The 23189-nt window shown below is 35.5% G+C and overlaps 1 protein-coding gene across 3 annotated transcripts in view; it reads left to right on the plus strand.

The window, feature by feature from the left end:
- The window catches only part of AFG2A (AFG2 AAA ATPase homolog A), a 333075-nt gene that overhangs the window by 14035 nt on the left and 295851 nt on the right, over positions 1 to 23189 (plus strand). For all 3 annotated transcript variants that reach the window (XM_081246187.1, XM_081246188.1, XM_081246189.1), the window contains exons 7-9: positions 100 to 156; positions 1860 to 1983; positions 4397 to 4652. In XM_081246187.1, the coding sequence (XP_081102313.1) occupies positions 100 to 156; positions 1860 to 1983; positions 4397 to 4652 (437 nt within the window). The remainder of the gene's footprint in view (positions 1 to 99; positions 157 to 1859; positions 1984 to 4396; positions 4653 to 23189) is intronic.

A 23189-nucleotide genomic window follows, 5' to 3' on the forward strand; every position in this document is an offset into this window, starting at 1 on the left:
TTAAGTAATGTGGAAAATTTGAAAAGTCAGGTGAGCTTTTATAGACAGAGCTTTAAAAATGATAAGAGTTGGTCCTTATATGTATTTTATTTGTTACAGATTCTATGGGGAGACTGAAGCAAGGTTACGTCAGATATTTGCTGAAGCCACTCTGCGGTATTCTTTATTTTTGGATGTTTGGAATTAGTAGTCAAGGCTGTATTAATGAAAGTAGAGATAGTAGTACTTTATACGAAGCATGAAAGAATAGAACAAAAATAATAGTGATAGCACTGGAAGTAGATTGTAAGTTTAATGAGGGTCTATCTAATCTAATTCTAATATTGTTTTGGAAATGTGAGAAATAAGTTATTAAATTACATAACGTAGCAAAAGGTACAAACTTCCGGTTATAAAATAAATCATGGGGTTGTTATCTACAGCATGGTGACTGTAGTTAATAGGACTGTATTGCACATTTGAAAGTTGCAAAGGGAGTAGATTTTAACAGTTCTCATTATAAGAAAAATAATTTTATAACTGTACGGAGACAACATGAATTAGAATTATTGTGGTAATCATTTCATGATACATATATACAAATGTTGAATCATTATGTTGTGTAACTGAAAGTAATGTTATATGTCAATATCTCAATTTTAAAAATTACATAAGGTAAAAGAATTAAGACAGTGCTGTCTGATAAGTCATGTGAATTTGCTTGAGCATATAAATTTATGATTTTCTTTCTTTTGGGTACAGCTAATCTCAATAGACTATTACAGTTGCCCTTTAGGCTTAAAACTTTGTTTTATTACAGTTTGCTTCAAAGTGACAAATCTTTTGCTTTAAAAATGATTCTTACTAATCATTTCTCAGGCTACCATTGTTACATTGCAAGGAGTATTAACGAGTGGGCTGTAACTTGCTCTTATGTAGTTTTATTCATAATATGGCTATGTCTCTTCCATTGTTTTGGTATGTAACCTACCATAATTACTGCTCTCTTATCAAAACTTCCATTTTTAAAGTTTTTTTTCCCCCAGTAGATAAAATAAGTAGTCTTTACTCCAAATACTGAAGATTTGAGAACCAGTGGTATACCTTATTGTTTACTATGTTTTTGTTACTATTTTTTTTTTTTTTTTTGCGGTACGTGGGCCTCTCACTGTTGTGGCCTCTCCTGTTGCGGAGCACAGGCTCCGGATGCGCCGGCTCAGCGGCCATGGCTCACGGGCCTAGCTGCTCCGCGGCATGTGGGATCTTCCCGGACCGGGTCACGAACCCGTGTCCCCTGCATCGGCAGGCAGACTCTCAACCACTGCGCCACCAGGGAAGCCCTGTTGTCACTATTAATTTGTTACTGGAAGTTGAGACTTCCTCTTAGGAGAGAATTTACATCTTTGTATGGGAGAATTGGTCATCTTGAAAGTTGTTTTTTTAGTAGATTTTTTAAAAAGAGCATTTCTACTTTCTATCCCTTGGAACTTTAAACCGTCTCCAAGGAATAGCATCACTGGCCTCAGCTTCTGAATTGATCCAGGCATAGCAATTTAGTGAGCATTAGTGGGCAAGTTCTGTCTGGGCATAGACTGTCATCTCATGAGCAATACGTGTTCTCAGTACTCTGCTTTTTATTGAGGGCAGATCTACTAGAATGTGATATTGGTGAGTTAATAATTTAGGCTAGAATTAATCTAAGATTTTTCAGCTTAACATCGTATTGCTTTTGTCTTTAATATTATTAATTAAGTCCTAAATTTGATGCATTGCATTTCAGTCAAAAAATTAAAACAATTTCAATTTTTTAACTGCAGTGCAACGTATCATTTAAAAATTAAATATATATTAGAGAATTCATTTTACTTGTTTATTTTTAGGCACCCATCAATTATTTTTATTGATGAGCTGGATGCACTCTGCCCTAAAAGAGAAGGGGCTCAGAATGAAGTGGAGAAAAGAGTTGTAGCTTCACTCTTAACACTGATGGATGGTATTGGTTCAGTAAGTACAGCACCAGTATTGATTTCTGTAGGAGGGGCTATTTTCTTAATAATATGCATGTAGTGGCAAAAACTGTCAAATATGTCTGAGTTTTTTGGATACTCCAGGGTAAGGAAGAAATATTAGCTGTAAAAACTAGAGGAAAGACCCATAAAATAATTTTCTTCATGATTTCTTAGTAACAGCTAGGACAGTATAACCTGACATATTTTTCTAGCATATAAAATTATATACAATGATAGATTTATAATAAATGGTATTAACCTAAAAACCTGAAGCCCAAGTCAGTAAGGAAAATTTAGCAATTAAATTTAAGGGGAATTTGCTAAGAAATTTCATGAGTAAGTCTTATTACTCTTGTAAAAATTGATTCTTTAGGGGCTCTAAGTTGGGCAAGTGAAAGGACAGGAAGTGAGAATAATGGGAAATGTGTTTGTACAACATTTAAAAAGAATTTACTCATGTTACCAGATTCTTTAATAGTGCATACAGTCTTATATTAATAAAAACTATATGCTGATTATGAAAGGGAGATCCATAGGACTAATAGGGAAGAGGAATGAAGAAAAATTCTCTCAGACTCCTGTTAGGCATTTATCAGAAGAATACACTTCTTATACAAGATTGTAAATAACTCATATTTTTAGAATCATAATATGTCAGAACCAAAAGAAATTTTAGAAATCATGGAGTCCCTAGTCTTTTGCACATTGAAAAACTGGACAATTCAAACTTTTTGGTTTTACTGACTATTGGTAGAAACTGAACATGTGAAAATGATGGGAACGTTTGTTATTGTCTCTATTGGTTGCTAACCTGTGTTACAATTTTAAGAGTAACATAAGAGAAGGGTTGTAACCTGCAGGAAGCTGGATTACCATCTGGTTCTCAGTCTTAGGGCACTACCTAGGTGTGATCATAATGTCCCAGGTTCAGTCCTGAACTTAGAGAGCTGGAGGATTCAGTGTTGTTAGTATGTTGGAGATAGTGGAGCTCTGAGGATAGATCCATAATAACAACACTCACAAGAGACTGATACATAAACTGGGACACCAGTTCGTCCATTTATGATAAGAAGTATAATTATTATCAACTATACTTCAATGAAAAGAGTTTTAAAAAAGAAAAAGAAAAATATAATTATTAAGCTGACCAAATACTTAGTTTATGAATGGCTCTCTTTTCATCCTGAAGAAAAATATATGTGGAGAGCTGTATTACAATTAGAATGGACTTTGGTGAGTAGGAAATCAGGAGGCTCTGTGTTGGAGGATCTTAATTACTATGTCATTGCTACCTCTTTCTCTGCCACTGGGATAGACGTGCTGTGAACTTATGTTCTTGCCTTTGGGCAGGACTGGGAGCATGTGACACTGATGTTTTAGCCTGAAAATGTTTAAGGGCCTGTATTTTTGTCTTCTAAACTCATAATTCGTAGATTCACTGTAATCCGTGCACTTCCTGTTGGCACATCCAGTATAGTTGATTAGGTTTGAGTTTTCTTACTTCAAATCACATTCCAGTTAAGCTTGTCTCTGTGAGATTACACTTGGGTCTTCTGAGTAGAACGTTGGCTAATTTCTACAGGTGGCTCATCGTGAACACAGTTCTTTATAATTTGTTGTTCCAAATTTTATTCTCAGAGTAAAAATCCGTATGTATTCAAGGGTATCTGATACTTGGATGTTGGTTATATTGTTGTGTGTATTTTCAGGAATTTGAATATTTATCAAAACAAAATAGAAACTGTGAATGTGAGGAAGATTTCTTAGACAACTGCGTAATAGAGCCTTGTTCTGTTTGAAACGTGTAGGTCATAATCTTTGCTTTCAAGTAGGGAAAAGGACAACTTAAAACAATTAAACAAATTAAAACTATATGGTATAGGGTATATATGTTGTTATTCATGAGAATTGTGTAGTTAAGATGCTAGAAGTGGGAGAGACATCACTTACAGTAGATAGAGAGTTAAGTATTGGAAAACTTTCTAGGTAAGGGAGAATTTAGACTGAGCTTTGGGAAATATGGGATGAATGACAAAATTTGAGAAATAAGGGATAGGACTTAGCAGCCTGGACAGTTAGATCTATCCTTGTCTATATAGCGAGTGCATAATTTTTTTATTTTTTTACTTTTAGAAGAATATGTGTGTGTGTGTGTGTGTATATATATAGTGTGTGTGTGGGGGGGGGCGGTACGCGGGCCTCTCACTGCTGTGGCCTCTCCCGTTGCGGAGCACAGGCTCCGGATGCGCAGGCTCAGCGGCCATGGCTCACGGGCCCAGCCGCTCCACGGCATGTGGGATTTTCCCGGACCGGGACACGAACCCATGTCTCCTGCATCGGCAGGCGGACTCTCAACCGCTGCACCACCAGGGAAGCCCCTGTAATATATTTTAATTTTGTTTTGTTAGGAAGGAAGTGAAGGACAGGTGTTGGTTCTTGGGGCCACAAATCGCCCCCATGCTTTGGATGCTGCACTCCGAAGACCTGGACGGTTTGATAAAGAAATTGAGATTGGCGTTCCGAATGCACAAGACCGGCTAGATATCCTCCAGAAACTGCTTCGAAGAGTGCCCCATTTGCTCACTGAAGCTGAATTGCTACAGCTGGCAAATAATGCTCATGGATACGTTGGAGCAGACTTGAAAGCGTTGTGTAATGAAGCAGGTGAGAGTGATTTGCTGTAGTGATTCTGTACTGATGGATTTAATAACTGGTTTATTTACAAACTGATAATTTATATCTCACTTATTTCCTAATGGAAATAGCTAATTTTTTTTCTAATCATAAAATATATATGTTTTATGAAAAAAATCTGGATAATTCAGAAAACTATAAAAATGAAATAAGAATCACTCTTAATCCCTCTACCTAAAAATAAAAATATACACATAAAAAATATACACATAAAAAAAGGATGTACTTGGCATATACAAGCAGTAAATAAATATTAACTGCTGTTAATATGACTTAATAATTTCAAATTTTCAGGTATTTAACTGATCTTCTGTTTCCCCTAATCTAGCAATGAATCAGATTTTGAGAAGGTAATTTTTAAAAAGATTAGTCTTAAAATTAAAGTTTCCAGTAGGGAAAATATGTAGTTTTGTGTATACTGTCTTAAATACTAGTGTATGTTGTGTTATGCAGTGGTGTTCTCTAACTTTATATAGCAGAATAAAGCTTAAGAACAGTGTGCTAGAATTTTTGCAAGAGATTTTTCTAAAGAGGCAGGGGTGTATAGTAGAAAATGGATTTTGAGTAGAAAATACCTTTAAAATCAGGCTTGTGGTCTTGGGCGAGTTCTTTGCCTTATCTGAGCCTTAGTTTTTTCCATTTGTAAATTGAGGGGGTTGTGGTAGATGATACTTAAGTGCCTTTGTACATATGACACTCCTTGGATATAAGGGAGAAGAAGAAAGAAATGGAAAAAAAGAAGGGAAGAAAGGAAGGGGGGAGGGAAGAAGGATAGGAAGGATAGGATGAACTAGAACATAACAAGGAAGTACCCAAGTTAGGCACTAAACCTGGCCTGGCCTCATTAGCTACTTTCATACACCTGGCTTTTCCACTCTTCATTGCCTTCTCTTTTGTGCCTGTTTGTCTGAATGATTTAAACTTAGCTGGTTAGTCAGGGCTTTCTCCCACAGTGTTCTTAGAAATAATGCTACAAAGCAGACTAATGCTGATTGTGAAGTTAACTGCATTTTCTCATTGAAACAGTCTGACTAAGGACTTGATTAACTTATACATTTGGTTAATAGTGTGACTCAGAAGGAAAGATAAAACTCAAACTCTATAAGCATTAAAAATAGTAGAATTTTGCTCCAAATGCTATAGAATGGGCATATCTCACTTATTGGATATACAAGGGCACCCCTAATGTGTGCATTGAGCATAAGAAGAAAAAACTCAGCTATGTAGTAAATTTGAACTACGTATTCTCCTAGTTCTAGATAAAAAGAATTGAACATTTAATGTTGCCTTCTAACTAAATTCAAATTTAGAGGAGTTATTAGGGGAAGAGTTGAATGGCTCCTAGTCTTTTAAAATGACTGCCTAGGGAAGTTTGAACTGCTGTGCCCCCCCCTTTTTTTTTAACATAGTAAGTATCCTTGGACAAGTAGAAGCAGTCACAATTATTACACTGACCTTAGATTACACACAAATTTAGAATCATATTTTTTACAAAAAGAGTCATGGTAAAATTTTAATATTTAGAGACAATATGCTCAGTAAGTATTTGAGAAATGTATGTGAAAACTGGGAGACATAATGAGACGTAATTACCACTCCACTCCTCTTGGTAGAGTAATAAAAATATTTATTCACTTCAGAGTTGAGTTTAGTTTTGTCTTTAAACCCCTGTTGAGCTTCATCCCCTCCTGGCCTTTCTTGCCTTTAGAAATCCCTGCTCTGTGCTAAGGAAACAACTCCGAGTGGTTATGTGGCAATAGACAAGGTAGTGTTCTGTGGTGCCTTAAATAACTGCTGCTATTTTTTTGAACATTTCCAGTCAATTTTTGGCTTCCCACTGACAAGATTTCTCAGCTATGGTTCTGACTGTGGACTTTAAATACATCTTGCTTAAAACCAGTGCTTTTTGGGCTTCCCTGGTGGCGCAGTGGTTGAGAGTCCGCCTGCCGATGCAAGGGGACACGGATTCATGCCGCGGTCCAGGAAGATCCCACATGCCGCGGAGCGGCTGGGCCCCTGAGCCGTGGCCACTGAGCCTGCGTGTCTGGAGCCTGTGCTCTGCAACGGGAGAGGCCACAGCATTGAGAGGCCCGTGTACCGCAAAAAAAAAAAACAAAAAAAACCCCAGTGCTTTTTAGGAGGCATTTTCATTGTTCACCAGTTGTGCTGTGTTTAAGTGGACAGCTTGAGAATTCCTACTGGCTTATCTGGGAAGTAAGTCACCTTGACCTCCAAATTTGTGAGGAAAGTGAGAGACTCCAGCTCCAAGAGATGTATTCCTGAGTACACAAGTTAATTCTGTCTCTTATTTATTCTTTTCTGCAGAATTCAGATTCATTTCACATGTTCTCAATTCCAGACAGATCACTTGGAGTTGAGGTTCTCAGATTTTATCGTGCATCAGAATCACCTGGAGAACTTGGTAAACTATAGATGGCTGGCTGTGCCCTATTCCCAGAGTTTCTGATTCAGTAGGTCTGGGCTGGTACCTGTGAATTCCTAACATGTTCCCAGCTGATGCTGTTGCTGATGCTGCTGGTGTGGGGACCACACTTTGAGAGCCACTGACATAGGTCACTGGTTCTTTTTTTTTTTAAAGGTAGGAACCCCTGTTTTTGTTTTTTAACTTTTTAAATATTTATTTTTGGCTGTGTTGGGTCTTAGTTGAATCACACGGGATCTTCCTTGTGGCACACGGGCTCCAGAGCACCTGGGCTCTCTAGTTGAGGTGCACTGGCTCAGTAGTTGAGGCACCCGGGCTTAGTTGCCCTGCCCATGTGGGATCTTAGTTTCCCGACCAGGGTTCAAACCTGCGTCCCCTGCAACAGAAGGCGGATTCTTAACCACTGGACCACCAGGGAATTCCCAGGTCATTGGTTCTTAAAACCTCATTATGCCTCAGGTTCACCTGGGAAGCCATGCATGCTCCCATGCAGGTGCGCGCGTGCACACACACACACACACACGCACACACACACACACACACACACTCTCTCTCTCTCTCTCTCTCTCTCTCTCTCTCTCTCTCTCTCTCACTCACTCACTCACTTTCCATACTTAATTGAATAAAGAAGGTGGGGAACTGGAATCAGTATTTATAATGTTTTCCAAGTGATTTGAAGTAGCCAGTCTTGTACTTCCCTGTGAACAGGAAGTGTATCATTAATTTAGGCCAGTGGTTCTCCTGCCTTAAACCTGTATAAGAATCACTTGTAGAGCTTGTTAAAACACAATTCTGGGCTGCATGCTACTGGTTTAGTAGGTCCAGCTGGGGTACAATAATTTGCATTTCTATCAAGTTACACGTGATAATCAGTGCTGCTGGTCCAAGGGCTACCCTTTGAGAACCACTGATCTAGGCCAACCAGCTCTCCGATTTTTGGAGATTCTCTGTAACTGATTTAAATAACTGCATTAAGTTTAGGTAATGTAATTCTGACTCTCTCACTGATAGTGTTGAGTTTCTTCCTAGAGTTTTTATGTGATAGTAATGTACTATTCTAAACTACTGTATCATTTTAGTCTCTGACTGTAGGAGAAAATGAGTGTCCAAGTTTGTCTTGCAGGTATATATAATGGTTCTGAATAAAACTTTAAAATGAAAAATAATTCTGAAAGATAGAAAGCCACAATTAAGGAAATAGTTAAGGATTAACAATTAAGAATACAAGTAAAAATGTGGACATGTGTTTTTCTTAGAACATTTGCTTGCTTATGATTTGTGGATATGTATGTTCTTTGAGCTTTTTGTGTGTTGGCTGTCTGGTGGTTTTCCTTTTTCCTGGACTGCCTTCTAGTTGGGGAAGCTCTGCCATTTTTAATAAAAATGGTGCACAGGTGTCTAGTAGTTACATACATTGAAGTGATTCCGAATTTCATGAAACCTAAGTGAACTATGTTACTGATTGTTTTGTTAATCTTAAGGTTATTGTTTGTGGGTTATTAATACAAAAGATCAAAATCCTTGTAGTATATATGTTTGTGCATTCTTTTCCAGAGGATGGAAGGTTTGCAATCTATTCCAGAGTTTGTAAAGGTGATGCTGTGTCTTTTGCAGTGTGATTACTCTCAACTTTTCTAACCTTTTATTCTGGTGTTATTGAATATTTTCCGTATTTTTAAACTTTGTCTCCATAACAAATAAGAAAGTTGGAAATACTACTGTAGTATTGCTTTCAACAATTGGATCTCTTATTATCTGAGCAGATATAATGTTTAATGTTGAGGGTTGGGTATGAAACTGATTTTCGAATGTTATGTTTTCTTTATAATTAATTTTTGAGCTAGAGTGTGGTTTGATAAGTCTTGACTTGTCCAAAAGCCTAATGTTTTGTAGCTCACCTTTTTAAGCAAAGAGCAGCTGCATTTTGAAATGTTTTATCTCAAGCAGACAAGCTGTTTATAAGCTCAACTCTGACACATCCTGACATTTGATGTCTATGTTTTTATCCCTCCTGGGATTAGGCTGCCTTTCTAATTAATTAGTTGCATAACCTTTTATTCCCTCAAAATTTATAATGTTTTAAATTAACAACATAGATAAGCATACCACACTTTTTTAGAAAACATGAAATGTTAATTATGCAGTGGAGACATGAATTATATAAACTCTGCTGAATGTTAGAAGATGCTTAGCAACAGTGTTTTCCAAATGCAGGGATTTATTATAAACTTATCCTTCTAAGGCTGCCTGTGCCATTTCAGGAGAGTGAATATAAATAGAGCTTGATTTCTTCAAGAAGAGGACTCGGTCATTTTGTTAACAGTGGAAGGAAGCATTTGCTTCACATCTCTAAGAATTTATCTTTAGCATCCTTGTTGATTACACATCATTTCAACATGTTCATACCAAATGCTTGGGCCTTGATAAGATACCATCACAGAACAGGAAGAATTAAAACTCTTATTTAAACAATGATTTTGTCATTATTACACTTGCGTAGGTCTAGTAAAAATACTGAATCTAATTATTATAACATAACTTCTTGTGAAATGGAAAATGTTATCTGTCTTGTAGCAGCGTTCTCAGATATTTATAGCTGTTAGTCCTTCCTCCCACCCTTCACTAGCTTATTTGAACAGGAATTTATGGAGGATCTCCTATGTACAGTCCAGTTCTTAAGAAAGGTTCTTTTTCTAACATTTTCTACCATTTTTGAATTCTGCCAATGTTATTTTCTAAGTTAGAATTAAAATGTTGATTCTGTAAAAATTCAATATTTTTAAATAAGGCCCAGGGAAATAGTAGGATTTTGTGGAAAGCTTATGGTGAGCTCTAGTTTCAAATGCTAGTACTACCCCTTATCAGCTGAGAGTCACTGGGCAAGCCATTTAACCTCTTGAACTCTTTCCTCACCTGCTAAATAGGGATAACTTTTTTTTTTTTGGATAACATTTTTAAAAGAGTTCTTATGAGGTTTAGAAGTATAGCCTGACAGCAGTGTTCATGGTTTATACAGACCCTTGGTAAGTGTCACTTTCTCTCTTTTTAAAAAAAATTTTTTCATATTTTATGTGTATTTATGCACTTCTCTGGTAGGTACTTATTTGAATTTTGACAGTATTCCTGATTTTATGAAGTATTTGGTTACTCTAGTACAAGTGGTATCAGGGAAGTCTAGCAGAATCCTTTACCTTGCTAGGGTAGTGACTTTTACTGAATCTGGATCGGTAAAAGTCTTGCCCATCAATAGAAATATGCAGACTAGAGATAGATATGGCTTATTTTGGGGGTTCCTCCCTGACAGATTTTCTTGCTGAATGTGAGAGCTCTCCTGTCATACATAGTCAGAGTTACAGTCTCTTCCCTCCCCTACCCACGTCGTCCCACATGTGAGTCCACTGTAGCCCTGCAGTAGAGCAACAAAATTAAATTGATGTATGTATCACGATTATCACTCTAATTAATGCATTTTATAAGGGATCATATCTTTATTCATTATTGTAGGTGGATAAATAGGCAGTAATTATGCAATATAATATCATACGGCAATGAATTTTCCCCTCTGTTTTGTAATTCTGAAATATAGTTATATTTGTGATGTTAGGATTTTTCCTACTGCATAAACATTATGGATATTATATGAGAAGTAGAATTTTTTTTGGTCAGTGAATTGGGTATCTTAATGTTAGTTCTGCTGTTCATTTGAAATGACTGGAGCTGAGTGGTTTGTTTCAGAAAAACAAGTGGTAGTTTTGATTCTGTTTAAGCTCTAAGTGATATATCCTATGTACTTCACTAGTGGAAAATTTTCTGAGTTGCCTTGCCAAGGCTATAAAAGTAGAAAACCTAAGGAAAGGTTTTCTTTCTAATTAAAAAAAAAAAAAATCAGTCTTTCTAAAAGAAAGTTACTTCTAAGAGTTATTCTTGATTCCTTTTTTTGTTACTCTTTATCAAATCCTGTCGCTCTATTTTCAAAATTTATTCAGAGTTTCAGCTTTAAAAAATTTTTTTAACTATTTTTCGTTGCTCTTGTCTGGACTGTTGCGATGTCTTCTTCCTGCCCACTCTGTCCTCCACCTTCTACCCCTCTTTATTGTTTACATTGTCTAAGCTGCAGGATTTTGAATTGCAGGTTTTGGAGATGAGAGTCTTGGTTAGATCTCTGTTTTAGTGAGTTGGCACCAGTTAGATTATGACTGAAGCCATTGAAATGAATGAAGTCACTTAGAATGAACAGAGTTCATTTGTTCGTTCATTTATTGAGCCAGGCACTGCACTTGGTGCTGGGACTACCTCAGTGAATAAGAGAGACTTGGACTTTCTCCTCTTAGAGCTCAAGATGCACAGAGAAGTGCAGCAGTGTAACAGGTAAAATTATAATATGTTGTGTTGTATTTGTGAAGGATCAGGGAGGTTTTAGCCTGCTACTGAGGAAAGAAGGGATCCTGGGGAATACCACCATTCAAAGGTTGAATTGTTAGGAAAAATCTGGTATAGGAGACTGAGGAGTGGCTAGAGAGGTGGGAAGAGAACCCCAAAAAAGTGGTGACTCAAATGAGGGAAGATTCAGGGAGGAAGTAATTAGAAATAATATATTATTAGTTACCACTAATTGAGCACTTACAATGTGTCATCCATTGTTTGAAGTGCCTTCACACATGTTAATGATTTCTTACAGCATTCCTTATATGGTTATCTTCATTTTATAGGTGAAGAAACTTAGGTCAGAGAAGTTATGGAACTTCATCAAGATCACACAGGAAATAAATAGTGGGGCCAGGATCGACAGTATAGAGACCACAGTGACATCAAGTGCTTAGTACTTAGGTGGTCACGAGGGCCTTGGAAGAGAGTAGTTCTAGTAGATCGCAATAAATTGAGGGGTTATTGAAAGTTGAAGGAACAGAGATAGTGACTATGAATTATTTTTTCAGTTTTAATGGTGTGTTACTTAGAGTTTTTGTACCTTCCAAAAAGGACAAATATAGTTGGCCTGCCCCCCCACTCCCCAAGTCAAAATCATATCAGACTATATTCCTTCATTATTTTCCTGGTTCCTCTCCTCTTACCTGGACCTTGCTCTAGACCACCAAGCCATAGATCTTCAACCTCTGTTGGCATAAGAATTATGCTGTAAGCAAACTATCCTTTTTGTTCCTAACTCTGCATTTTTTTTTTTTGCTGTACGCGGGCCTCTCACTGTTGTGGCCTCTCCCGTTGCGGAGCACAGGCTCTGGACGCGCAGGCTCAACGGCCATGGCTCATGGGCCTAGCCGCTCCGCGGCATGTGGGATCCTCCCGGACTGGGGCACGAACCCGTGTCCCCTGCATTGGCAGGCGGACTCTCAACCACTGCGCCACCAGGGAAGCCCCTAACTCTGCCTTTTAATAGGGTTGGTAAGCCAGGTAATAAATAATTTGATATTAAAATTTTGAAACTAAGCTGTATTTTTAGGAAAGTTTGTTAAAACCTGGGACTGGTGAAGTGAATTAATTCTGTCGTTTTAGAACTAGAAGACCCTATCAGAAATCATTTAGTACATTCCCTTATTTCACAGATGAGTACAGACTGTGTGATCCATCCAAGCTTAAGCAGTTAGTGAAGTCTTGGCCCAAGATTCAGGTCTTGACACCAGGGTGCTTTCCATAGTGCTATTACTTTTAAAAGCAATTTTTTAAAGTGATAGGGGATTCGCAATAGACCTGGCTTCTGCAGTCAGTCTAAGTTATACCAATCATTTGTAATATAAATAATGCAAGAACCACAATACCCTCTTTGAGAGTATTCTGTTTAATTTCTTTTCTATGAATAAGGAGTGAGAAATGGAACTCTCCCAGTAATATATCAAGTAATACTTATCACCTTGTCTACTATATACTTAATACTGAGTTGAGGGAGAGCAAAGACTCCAGATAAAACATTTCTGGAATTCTGATATTTTGAGGAAAGTATATTTTAAAAAGAGAGACTTAGATTTTTATAGTTGCTTTTAGTCTTCATTTGCCTGAATATACTATTCAGAAATTTTATGCCTAACTTTTACAATTCAAGTCTGAGATCCAGATGCCCATGTTTCATGTTACTTCTTTATATAATTGTCTGTAGGGTAGATAATAATTCTAAAAAACATTATTACTCCTGTGATGAATTTTAGTTTCTAAGGAAGGGACTTAATTGCATGCTCAAAAAATAACATCATTATTTAGCAAGCATTAAGTCTAAAATTGTAGGATGCCATATGCGTGGAGCAAGATGTTTGTTGATTGAATATGGAGCAGATGGTCTTGAAGAGCATGAATTTAGAGTAATTGCTCTTGTCTAGAAGTGATTATATCTGGATAGTGATGTGGGGCTTGAGGAGAACATGTCATATACCGGAAAGAATGTGTTGGCATTAGGCTTGCCTGGGGCATTTTGCCTTTTGTTCTCTTCGTTGCAACTTGTTTCCCATTTCAAAACTTTTGAGATCATTAGAACATAAAATAATGAAAGCAAAATGACACATTTAATTAGCTACACCTGTTTTTTTGTTTCAAAGCTGTGTTTCTTAACATAGTTGTATTGCTTCTGTTTTTGTTTACATTTTTAAAATTAAACTTAGTAATGAAAGGAAATGTTATAGATGGCTTGCCCTAAGCTGTATTCCTTCATGATGTACATGTGTCCATTTGCTCCTCTAGTTAATTGTTTACTTCTGGTTTATAAAAATATGTGTATTTTTAAAAATTTAATTTATTGCCATAGATTCTAGTATGGCGTCCTGAGGAATGGTGATGTCCAATAATTTAAGCTTAGCATCACAGAATTTTCTGCACACGGCTTCATTCCCAGTGGGCTGGAAACAACCTGGGGTTGTGTTTTTTTTGGGAGTTGTTTGGCCAGGGCCTTTTGAACAGTAGTGTCCCAATGAAGTACTAGATACTATTTATGTAAGAATGAGCTTTTCTTTTTTTTTTAACAATAATATCCTTTCAGAAACTTCTAACTACTTTGTAACTGCATGACTTAACCTGGTGACAAAAGCAGTTATTAAAAAGACTACCTTTTCCAAAAAAATAAAAAATAAATAAAGCTGAAAATAATTCAGAGAAAATACTGATATATTTTAATCTTTCCATTTAATAAATGACATAACTGGTGGCCAGAGGAGCTAAGTTTTATATGTCAAGTGACATCTGAGCTAGTGGCAGATCTAGGACCATGGAGGGTTGTTTGCATTAATATGATAGCTCCAAGGGTCTTTAACTTTGTAAGCTCTGATATACATTTAATTCATATAAATTCTGTTTCAACTTATGTTATTTTCAAGAATAGCATTTGTATAAAATACAGTACCTCTGTACAGCGTCTAGAATCATAGAACCTCATATTGAGAAAGAATCTGAAGGGCTCTGGTAGGAATTTCCAGTACCTTGTTATGTTTTTACAGCTTTTGCAAATCTGTAATTTTCCTTATTTTCTTTTTCCCTTTCTGACAGTCTGCCATACTTCATCTTCTCACATACCTACAAATGAATAGAGATGGATTTAGGTTTATTTAAAACATGTTCTTTCGTATTTCTAAGAGTGAACTCTTTAAGGACAGAGATTTTGTCTTTTACTGTTCTTCAGGGATGCATAATCTCTGAAGTGTTATGCTCATTCTTGTCCCTAGGCCTTTATATATGCTGTTCCCTCTGCCTTGAATACTCCGCTGCCTCTTTGGCCTTAATTCCCATATTAGCAGTTTAACATCAACTCATTTTTCAGGTCTAACTAATTTAGGTTGTATACACGTTTTAGTCTCTCTTCATTTGTGAAATAAAGGAATATACTAAATGATTTCTGTGAGGGTTATCTAACTCTAAACTGTCACTAATCCTACTAAACTGAGTTAGATGTCCCTGACATGTGTTTTTGTGCCACTTTGTTCTTTCCATGTCATAATACTTGGCACAGTATATAATAATAACTTGTCACTAATCCTACTAAACTGAGTTAGATGTCCCTGACATGTGTTTTTGTGCCACTTTGTTCTTTCCATGTCATAATACTTGGCACAGTATATAATAACTTGTTATCGTATGTCTTCTCTATTAGACTATTAGCACTATGAGAGGTTTATCTGCCTTCTTGCTCTTTTGTACTCTAGAAAAAGAGCTCAGTACATTGTTGAATGAATTAACTATGTCTAGGAGTTTCTAAGTGAATCTTTTGAATGAACGTATAGAACTAATGTTGAAGAAGAGTACCTGTAAAAGAGTAACTTATAGTCAATGAATATCTCTTCTCAGTGGCTTCATGACATGATATTTTATTTTACTATTTGCTTTGCTTTAATATGAATTGTACTGAATTGGCAAGTAAATAACACAGGTACAGAATAGTGATTCTCTCATTGAGAACTATTCTGTAAAAAATACTTGCAGATTCATTAACATAGGGAATGCTCTTGTCTCTCCTCAAGTCCTGTTCTTTTCTCCCTTGTTTATAGTGGCTTTGTTTATAGGTTTTTTTCCCTTTCACTTCATTTTTTATGTATTCTATTTTTTAATAAGCTTCTTTCTGAAATATATATAGAAAAGTGTAAAAACTATAAGATCCATACATTTTCCAAAGTGAATACACTCATGTGACCACATGAGTGTATTTATATATGTAACCAGATATAAAGCATTATTAGTGCCCTAGAACTTCCATCAGATTCTCTCCCAGCCACTACTCTTCATCTCAGCACAAAAGGCAACCACTCTTTCTGGCTTCTAACACCGTAGATTAGTTCAGCCTGTTTTGTGCTGTCTTCTTTCTCTCATATTATGGTTTGAGAGCTTCATCATTTTATTCTGTTGTAGCATTAGTTCATTTTTATTGCTATATTTTATTGTATAAATATTGTGAGTAATGATGCCATCAGTATTCATGCACATTTTTTTTGGTGCACAGATGTAAACATTTCTGTTTGCTTTATATCTAGGGGTGGAATTTTCAGGTTATAGAATATGTGTGTGAGTTGTTAGTAAATACTGCCAAAAGTTTTCTGTGGTGATTGCTTCAATTTCCTCTTCCACTGGTAATGTGTGAAAATTCCGGTTTCTTCTTATTCTTGCCAGAATTTGGTGGGTTATTAACAGTATTTCATTGTGTTTTTATTTCTCTGAAGACTGAGTTGAATACTTTTTTATATATGTATTGCCCATTTAGATATCCTCCTTTGTGACATGCCTATTCAGATATCTGTTCAATTTTTCTATTGTGTTGCTTTTCATTCTTTTTTTTTTTTTTTTTTGTGGTACGCGGGCCTCTCACTGCTGTGGCCTCTCCCGTTGCAGAGCACAGGCTCCGGACACGCAGGCTCAGCGGCCATGGCTCACGGGCCCAGCCGCTCCGCGGCATGTAGGATTTTCCCGGACCAGGGCACAAACCTGTGTCCCCTGCATCGGCAGGCGGACTCTCAACCACTGCGCCACCAGGGAAGCCCTATTATGTTGCTTTTAAAAAAATAATTACTCTCTTTACAGTGTCTTTGAGGAATAGAAGTTTGTAACCATATACATTTATTATAACATATAAATATAATGAACCAAGTTATCACCATTTTTCTTTATGGATAGTGATTTTTTAATCAAGTTTAAGAAATCTGTGTAAATTCCACAATTGTGAATATTTTATTTTATATTACCTTCTTTCATTTAAAGATGCTTTATTATCTTTCCTTTTACATTACTATCTATAATTATTTCACTTTTTTCCATGTAGATAATGAGTTGTACCAGCACTAGTTAATGAAATGACCATTCTTCTTGCTCTGCAGCGTTAACCTTTGTCACAAATCAAGAGTTTGGGTTTGTTCTGAATTCTCTGTTCTGTTTCATTGATCTCTTTATCCTTGTGCAAAATACTGAAATATCTTTAATCACTTAAGCCTTCTGAAAAGTCTTAATTTCTGGAGGGTAAGTGCACCTTTTTTCTTCTTCCTCAAGATTGTCTTGACTATTCTTGGGCCTTTGCATTTGCTTAGAACTTTAAAAATCAACTTGCTAGACTCCCTCCCCTCCAAGACAAAACAAAATTGGATTTAGATTGGAATTATTAAATCTCTTGATCAATTTAGGGAGAATTAGAAGGTTAATATCTACAAGTTATCTACCATGTGGTAGATCCCTTCATTTATTTTAGGTCTTTAATTTCTCTCAGAGTTTTATAGTTTTAAGTGAAGAAGTCTTGCATAATGTTCATTAGATTTATTCTAAGGTATTTAGGTTTTTTTTAATGCAGTTATAAATGGCATCTTGTAAAGTTTCACTTTAATTGTGTTCGTTGGTATCTGGAAAAACTAAACTCTTATGTATTGACTTTGTGTCTACCTACCTTGCTAAATTCACTTATTAATTTTAATAGTGTGTATGGAAATTGGTTGAGTTTTTATGTATGTAGTCATGTTAAAGTTTTCTGTGTATACAATCTGCAAATAATGACAGTTTTCATTCCTTTTAACCTCTACACTTCTTTTCTTGCCTTGTTGTAGTGGTTAGGATCTTTAACAAAGTATTTAATAGAAGTGATAACAGTACTTATCCTTATCTCATTCTTGATCCTAGGGAGAAAATTTTTAACCTTTTACTATTAGGCATTATATTTGCTCTTTGTTTTTTTGTAGCTAATATGATAGAGTAACAAAATTTCCATCTGTTCCTAGTTTTTATAATTAATGATATTGATTTTTATGACGTTCCTTTTCTGGGTCTATTGAGATAATCATATTCTCTTCTTTATTCTATTAATGTGGAACATGATGTTGATTGATTTTCAAATGTTAAGCTAACTTTACATTCTTGGAATATAGCCATGTTGTCATGGCATATATCCTTTATTTACATATTGATATTTTTGCGGATGTTTAGGATATTTGCACCTATGTTCAGGAGAGATATCAGTCTGCAGTTTTCTTTTAATGTCCTTTTAAGATTTGAGGAAGAGGGTTATGCTGGCCTCATGAATCAAGTTGGGAATTATCCTGGCCTCTTTTTTTCTCTGCAAGAGTTTTTGTAAGCTTAGTGTTATATTCATACTTAACTACTTTGTAACATTAACCAATGAAGCCATCTACGTTTAGAATTTTCTTTGTGGGAAAGGTTTTAATTATATAATGAATTTAATAGCTATTGGAATATTCAGTTATGTACTTTGTGTATTAGTTTTGATAAGCTTTTTACCCCCCCCTAGAAATTGGTTCATTTCATCTAAATTTTTGAGTTATTTGGTATAAGGTTATTCCTGATATCCTCTTATTATCTTTTCAATGGCCTGTGGGTTCTGTAGTGTAGACCATCAGTAGTCATTTTTGCTTTCTGATATTGGTAATGTGTGTCTTTTCTCACATTTCCCTGATTCGTCTTGCCAGAGATTTATCTCTATTAGCCTTTTCAGAAAATAAACCTTTGGCTTTATTGATTTGTTTTTTTAATTGCATATTTGTTTTCCATTTCATTAATTTCTGTTCCTATCTTCATTATTTCTTTCCCACTTTTTTTCTTTTTTTATTTGTTTTTGGTTTATTTTATTCTTTGTTTTATGAGATGAGCACCTCATTGACTTTCACCCTTTATTCTTCCCTAATATGTGCATTATGCCTGTCATTGTCCCTTTAAGTACAGCTTTAGTAGCACCCCACAAATTTTCATGTTATATTTTCATTACTATTCAGTTAAAAAAATTAACAATTTTCATTGGATATTTTTTTGACTATGAATTATTTGGAAATGTATTGGTTAATTTCCAAATATTTGTATTTTTGGTATCTTTTTGTTACTGATTTTGCTATTAAGTCTCTTGTAGTCAGAGAACATAAACATTATGATTTCAATCCTTGAAATTTGTGGAGAGTTGCTTTGTGTCCCACCCTGTGGTCAGTTTTGGTACTCCTTCCAGGTACCCTTGAAAGCATGGATATTTTACTATTTTGGATAGTTATTGTTTTGTATATATGCCAATTAAGATAGGTGAGTTAATTTTGTTTTTATAACTTCTACATATATATATTTTTGTTTGTTTGTTTGTTTTTGCTACCGAGGGAAGTGTGTTAAAATCTGCAAGTAAGGCCGCAGATTTGTCTGTTTCTCCTTTTAGTTCTGCTTAGTTTTGCTGTTTATACTTTGAGCCTTTGTTACTAGGCATGTATTAGAATTTTATGTATTCTTGGTGAATGGACCCTTTTATCATCCTGAAATGTCTAGTAATACCTCTTAAAGTCTATTTGATAGTAGATATAGATGCACTATTTTCCTTTTACATTCATGGTACCCTTTTTCTATTTTACTTTCAACCTTTCTGTATTTTTATATTTCAGAATATGACTCTTGTAAACAGCACAAATTTGGGTTTTATTTTTTTCATTTATCTGATGCTGTCAATCTTTTAATTCAAGTACATGATACGTTTATATTTAGGGTAATATCTTAAATACTTAGTTTTAATTTACCTTCTATTTGTCCCACTTGTATGTTTTTTTCATCTTTTTTACTGTCTTCTCTTGGAATAGTCAAGTATTTTTGTTACTTCCTCATCTTCTGGTTATCTTTTTAGTTATGTATTTTACTCATCTTTTAGTATTTATCTTACATACTACAATATGTCTCCTTGGCTTACTAGAGACTAATGCAAGAAAAGTGCAAACAGTTTGGGAACACTTTGATTCTCTTTACTGCAAAAACACTATTATTAGTGTTTTATTCAATTATTATTCATTTGTATTTGTCTACATATTTGGTGGTCCCTGTAACAAACCACTAAGTTTGATGCCCCACTAGGAGTCATCACAGGACTCAGCATATAGTTGTATTCATGGCCTTGATTTATTTCAATGAAATAATACCAAGCAGAAGCAGCCCAAGGCACATAGTGCAAAGTGTGGGGAAAAAAATAGGCATAAGCTTCCAAGAGTCCTCTCCCTGTGGAGTCACACAGGACATTTTAAAAATCCTCCAGCAATGAAGTGTGACAACATGTATGCAATGTTGTCTACCAGAAATGATCATTAGAGACCCAGCACTAGGGATCTACACAATGTGCCAATTTTCCTATTATTCATTTACCAGCTACTAAATAGCCTGTCCTTTCCTCATTGATTTATGATATATCATCATAAATTTATCAGATATTAATATTATACATGTATGGATTATCTCTGAACTCTATTCTGTCCTAGTGTGGTCTGTCTAGTCTTATAACTTTTAAACACATTTTTAATACTATTAATTATATCTTAATATCCAGTAAGGTAAATCTTATTTATTTGCATTACTGTTGACTTAGTTATGTATAGACCTTTATTCCACAGTATATTTTTAGGGAAAGTTTATTCTAATTTAACAAAAATATACAACTGACATTTTGACTGCGGTCACATTTACAATATATAGATTATTTTGAATATAATCGATATTTTTTCGTATTGTCATCCCATTCAAGAACATGGGATGTCTCCCTGTGTTCATATTTTCCTCTTTATTAGAATTGTCTCCATAGAGGTGTTATGTTTTTGGTTTGGAAAATTCCTATATACTTTATTATTTTTGTCATTGTTGTGAATGGTATCTTTTTTTCTTACTATATTTTAAAATTGCTTTTCTTGGTGTGGAAAAAGCTTATATTGATTATTTTTTGCAGGTTGTCTACCTTGCTTACCTCTTATAATTCTAGTAGTTTTCTTTTTTTTTGGCTTTTCTGGGTAAATGATTGTCATATGCAAATAATGGCAGTTCTATTTCTTTCCATCGTTTTGGCTCTTTCTCAGTCTCATTTTTTGTATTCTTAATTGCCAGGGACTCTACAATTGAATTATCCAGTAGTAGTGATATTGGTGTCCTTGTCTTGCTGACAGTTTTGAAGAGACTGCATATAAAGTTTTTTCATCAAGTGTAATATTTGCTAAAGATTTATGGAATGTAATCTTAAATACACTTTGCTAAGAGTATTTTGAATTATTTTTATCATTATAAATGGATGTTGAATCTTATCAAATATTTTTTCTGCATTAGTAAAAATAGTTATATAATCTCATAATGTGGGGAGTTAGGTTTTTTGATGAACTGGCCTTTCATTTCTGAGATAAACTCTATTTGATTGTGAAATATAATTTTTAATGCACTGTTAGATTTAGTCAGCTAATATTTTATTTAGAACTTTTGTCCCATGTCCGTAAGTGAAAGGCATTTTTTTTCTTGGTCATATTTGGTTTTGGAGTCAAGGTTATATTAGCCTCTTAAAATGTTTGGGTAGTTTTGCTCTCACTTATAAAAACCTCAGTCTGGGGGACTTGCCTGGTGGCGCAGTGGTTAAGAATCCTCCTGCCAGTGCAGGGGACACGGGTTCGATCCCTGGTGCGGGAAGATCCCACATGCTGTGGAGCAGCTAAGCCTGTGTGCTACAACTACTGAGCCTGTGCTCTAGAGCCCACAAGCCACAGGTACTGAAGCCCTCACACCTAGAGCCTGTGCTCTGCAACAAGAGAAACCACTGCAATGAGAAGACCGTGCACCGCAACAAAGAGTAGCCCCCACTCGCCACAACTAGGGAAAGTCCTGCGTGCAGCAGTGAAGACCCACTGCAGCGAAAAATATAAATAAATAAATTAAATAAATTTATTAAAAAACAAACACCTCAGTCTGCATATAATGGGAATAAAGGATATTTCTTAAAAATTCCATAGGATTGTTACTTGTGTCATGATCCAGTTAGGAGATAGAACCTCTACCACTCATTTTTGTAGAGAGAATTTACTATAAAGAATTCATAACAAATTATAAAATTACTAACTGAGAAGCTACTATCACCTGTAAGCCTGGGGAAACAAAGGAAAGAGGTTGGGATTTCTAAAATCTAGAACTCAGACCTCTGAAGACCTACCTGATATTTTGAAGGCTGGCTCAGACCTCTGAGAAAGTGGCACTGGTAGGTTGGTGCTGATGTCTCTTAGGGGTTGCTAGAGTGGTGGTCACAGGAATAGCAGACAGACAGGAAGCCCACAGAAGTAAAGAGTCCCTTCTCTCCCCTTCATCTGCAATCTCTCTCTAGAGCTTTGCTCTAGCATTGGCAAAGCCTACCATGGAGCCAAAGTGTAGTTTGCAGAGTCTCAGCCCTAAGTATCACAAAGCCAAGTTTAGAAGTATGGTTTTGGAGCTGAAAGTCAATAATTTAATAACTGGTACAACTGAAAACTAAGTTACATAATGCTCATATAATCTCTGTGTGAGCTGCAAAAGAAATTATATAAGGAACTAAATGTTAAGAATAGAATGGTAGTAAAAACTCTGTTTTAGATTTTATCTAAGAGGGAACTATAACAAAAACAGTTATCAGGAAACAGGAAGGGTTAAAAATAAATGCATTCAACTCAGATAGTTGGAAAAGAGCAACACAGTAAACCCAAAAATGAAAGAAATTTAAAATGTTAAGGGTAGAGTCAATAGACTTGAGAACAAAACAACAAAGTTTAAAATAATCTCATTCTTTGACAAGATTTTTAAGATTATGAAGTCAGACCAAGGTCCATTCAAGAGGCAGAACCACACTAGTGGAAGTTTTTGGTGAAAGAGAAAAGTAGAGGCAAATAAAATATAGAATGGAGGAAATAATGACATGGTAGAGATCAAAAAAACAAATGTTCATTCTGGCTGTTAAAAAACTTTGTCTGCGGAAGAATAATGTGGAGATCTATGTCACTGGCTTACCTATTAATTTCCTTGCAGCCTCATGATTAACTTTACTTTGATTAACTATACTTAAACATGTATGTTAACATTTTTAGTATAACCATTAAAATAATAGAGAGTGTATAACTTTAAAACTAGAAGGCAAAATGGAATGTGAAAAGCACAAAAGATTGAGTCTCAAAGAAAGCAAGAAAAGGAAGTGGTAAGGATTAGAATAATTTTAATGCAAAACTCACTCCTGAAGATAAGGATGACTACCGTATATTGATAAAACATTCAGTTCACTGGGAAGCTATAACTGTTTTAAATCTGATGTACTTGACAGGGTAGCTTTGAAACATATAAAACAAAAAATTTCTGTAACTACACAGAGA

Source organism: Mesoplodon bidens (assembly GCF_964165515.1).
Source record: "Mesoplodon bidens genome assembly, chromosome: 1".
Classification (NCBI taxonomy): domain Eukaryota; kingdom Metazoa; phylum Chordata; class Mammalia; order Artiodactyla; family Ziphiidae; genus Mesoplodon; species Mesoplodon bidens.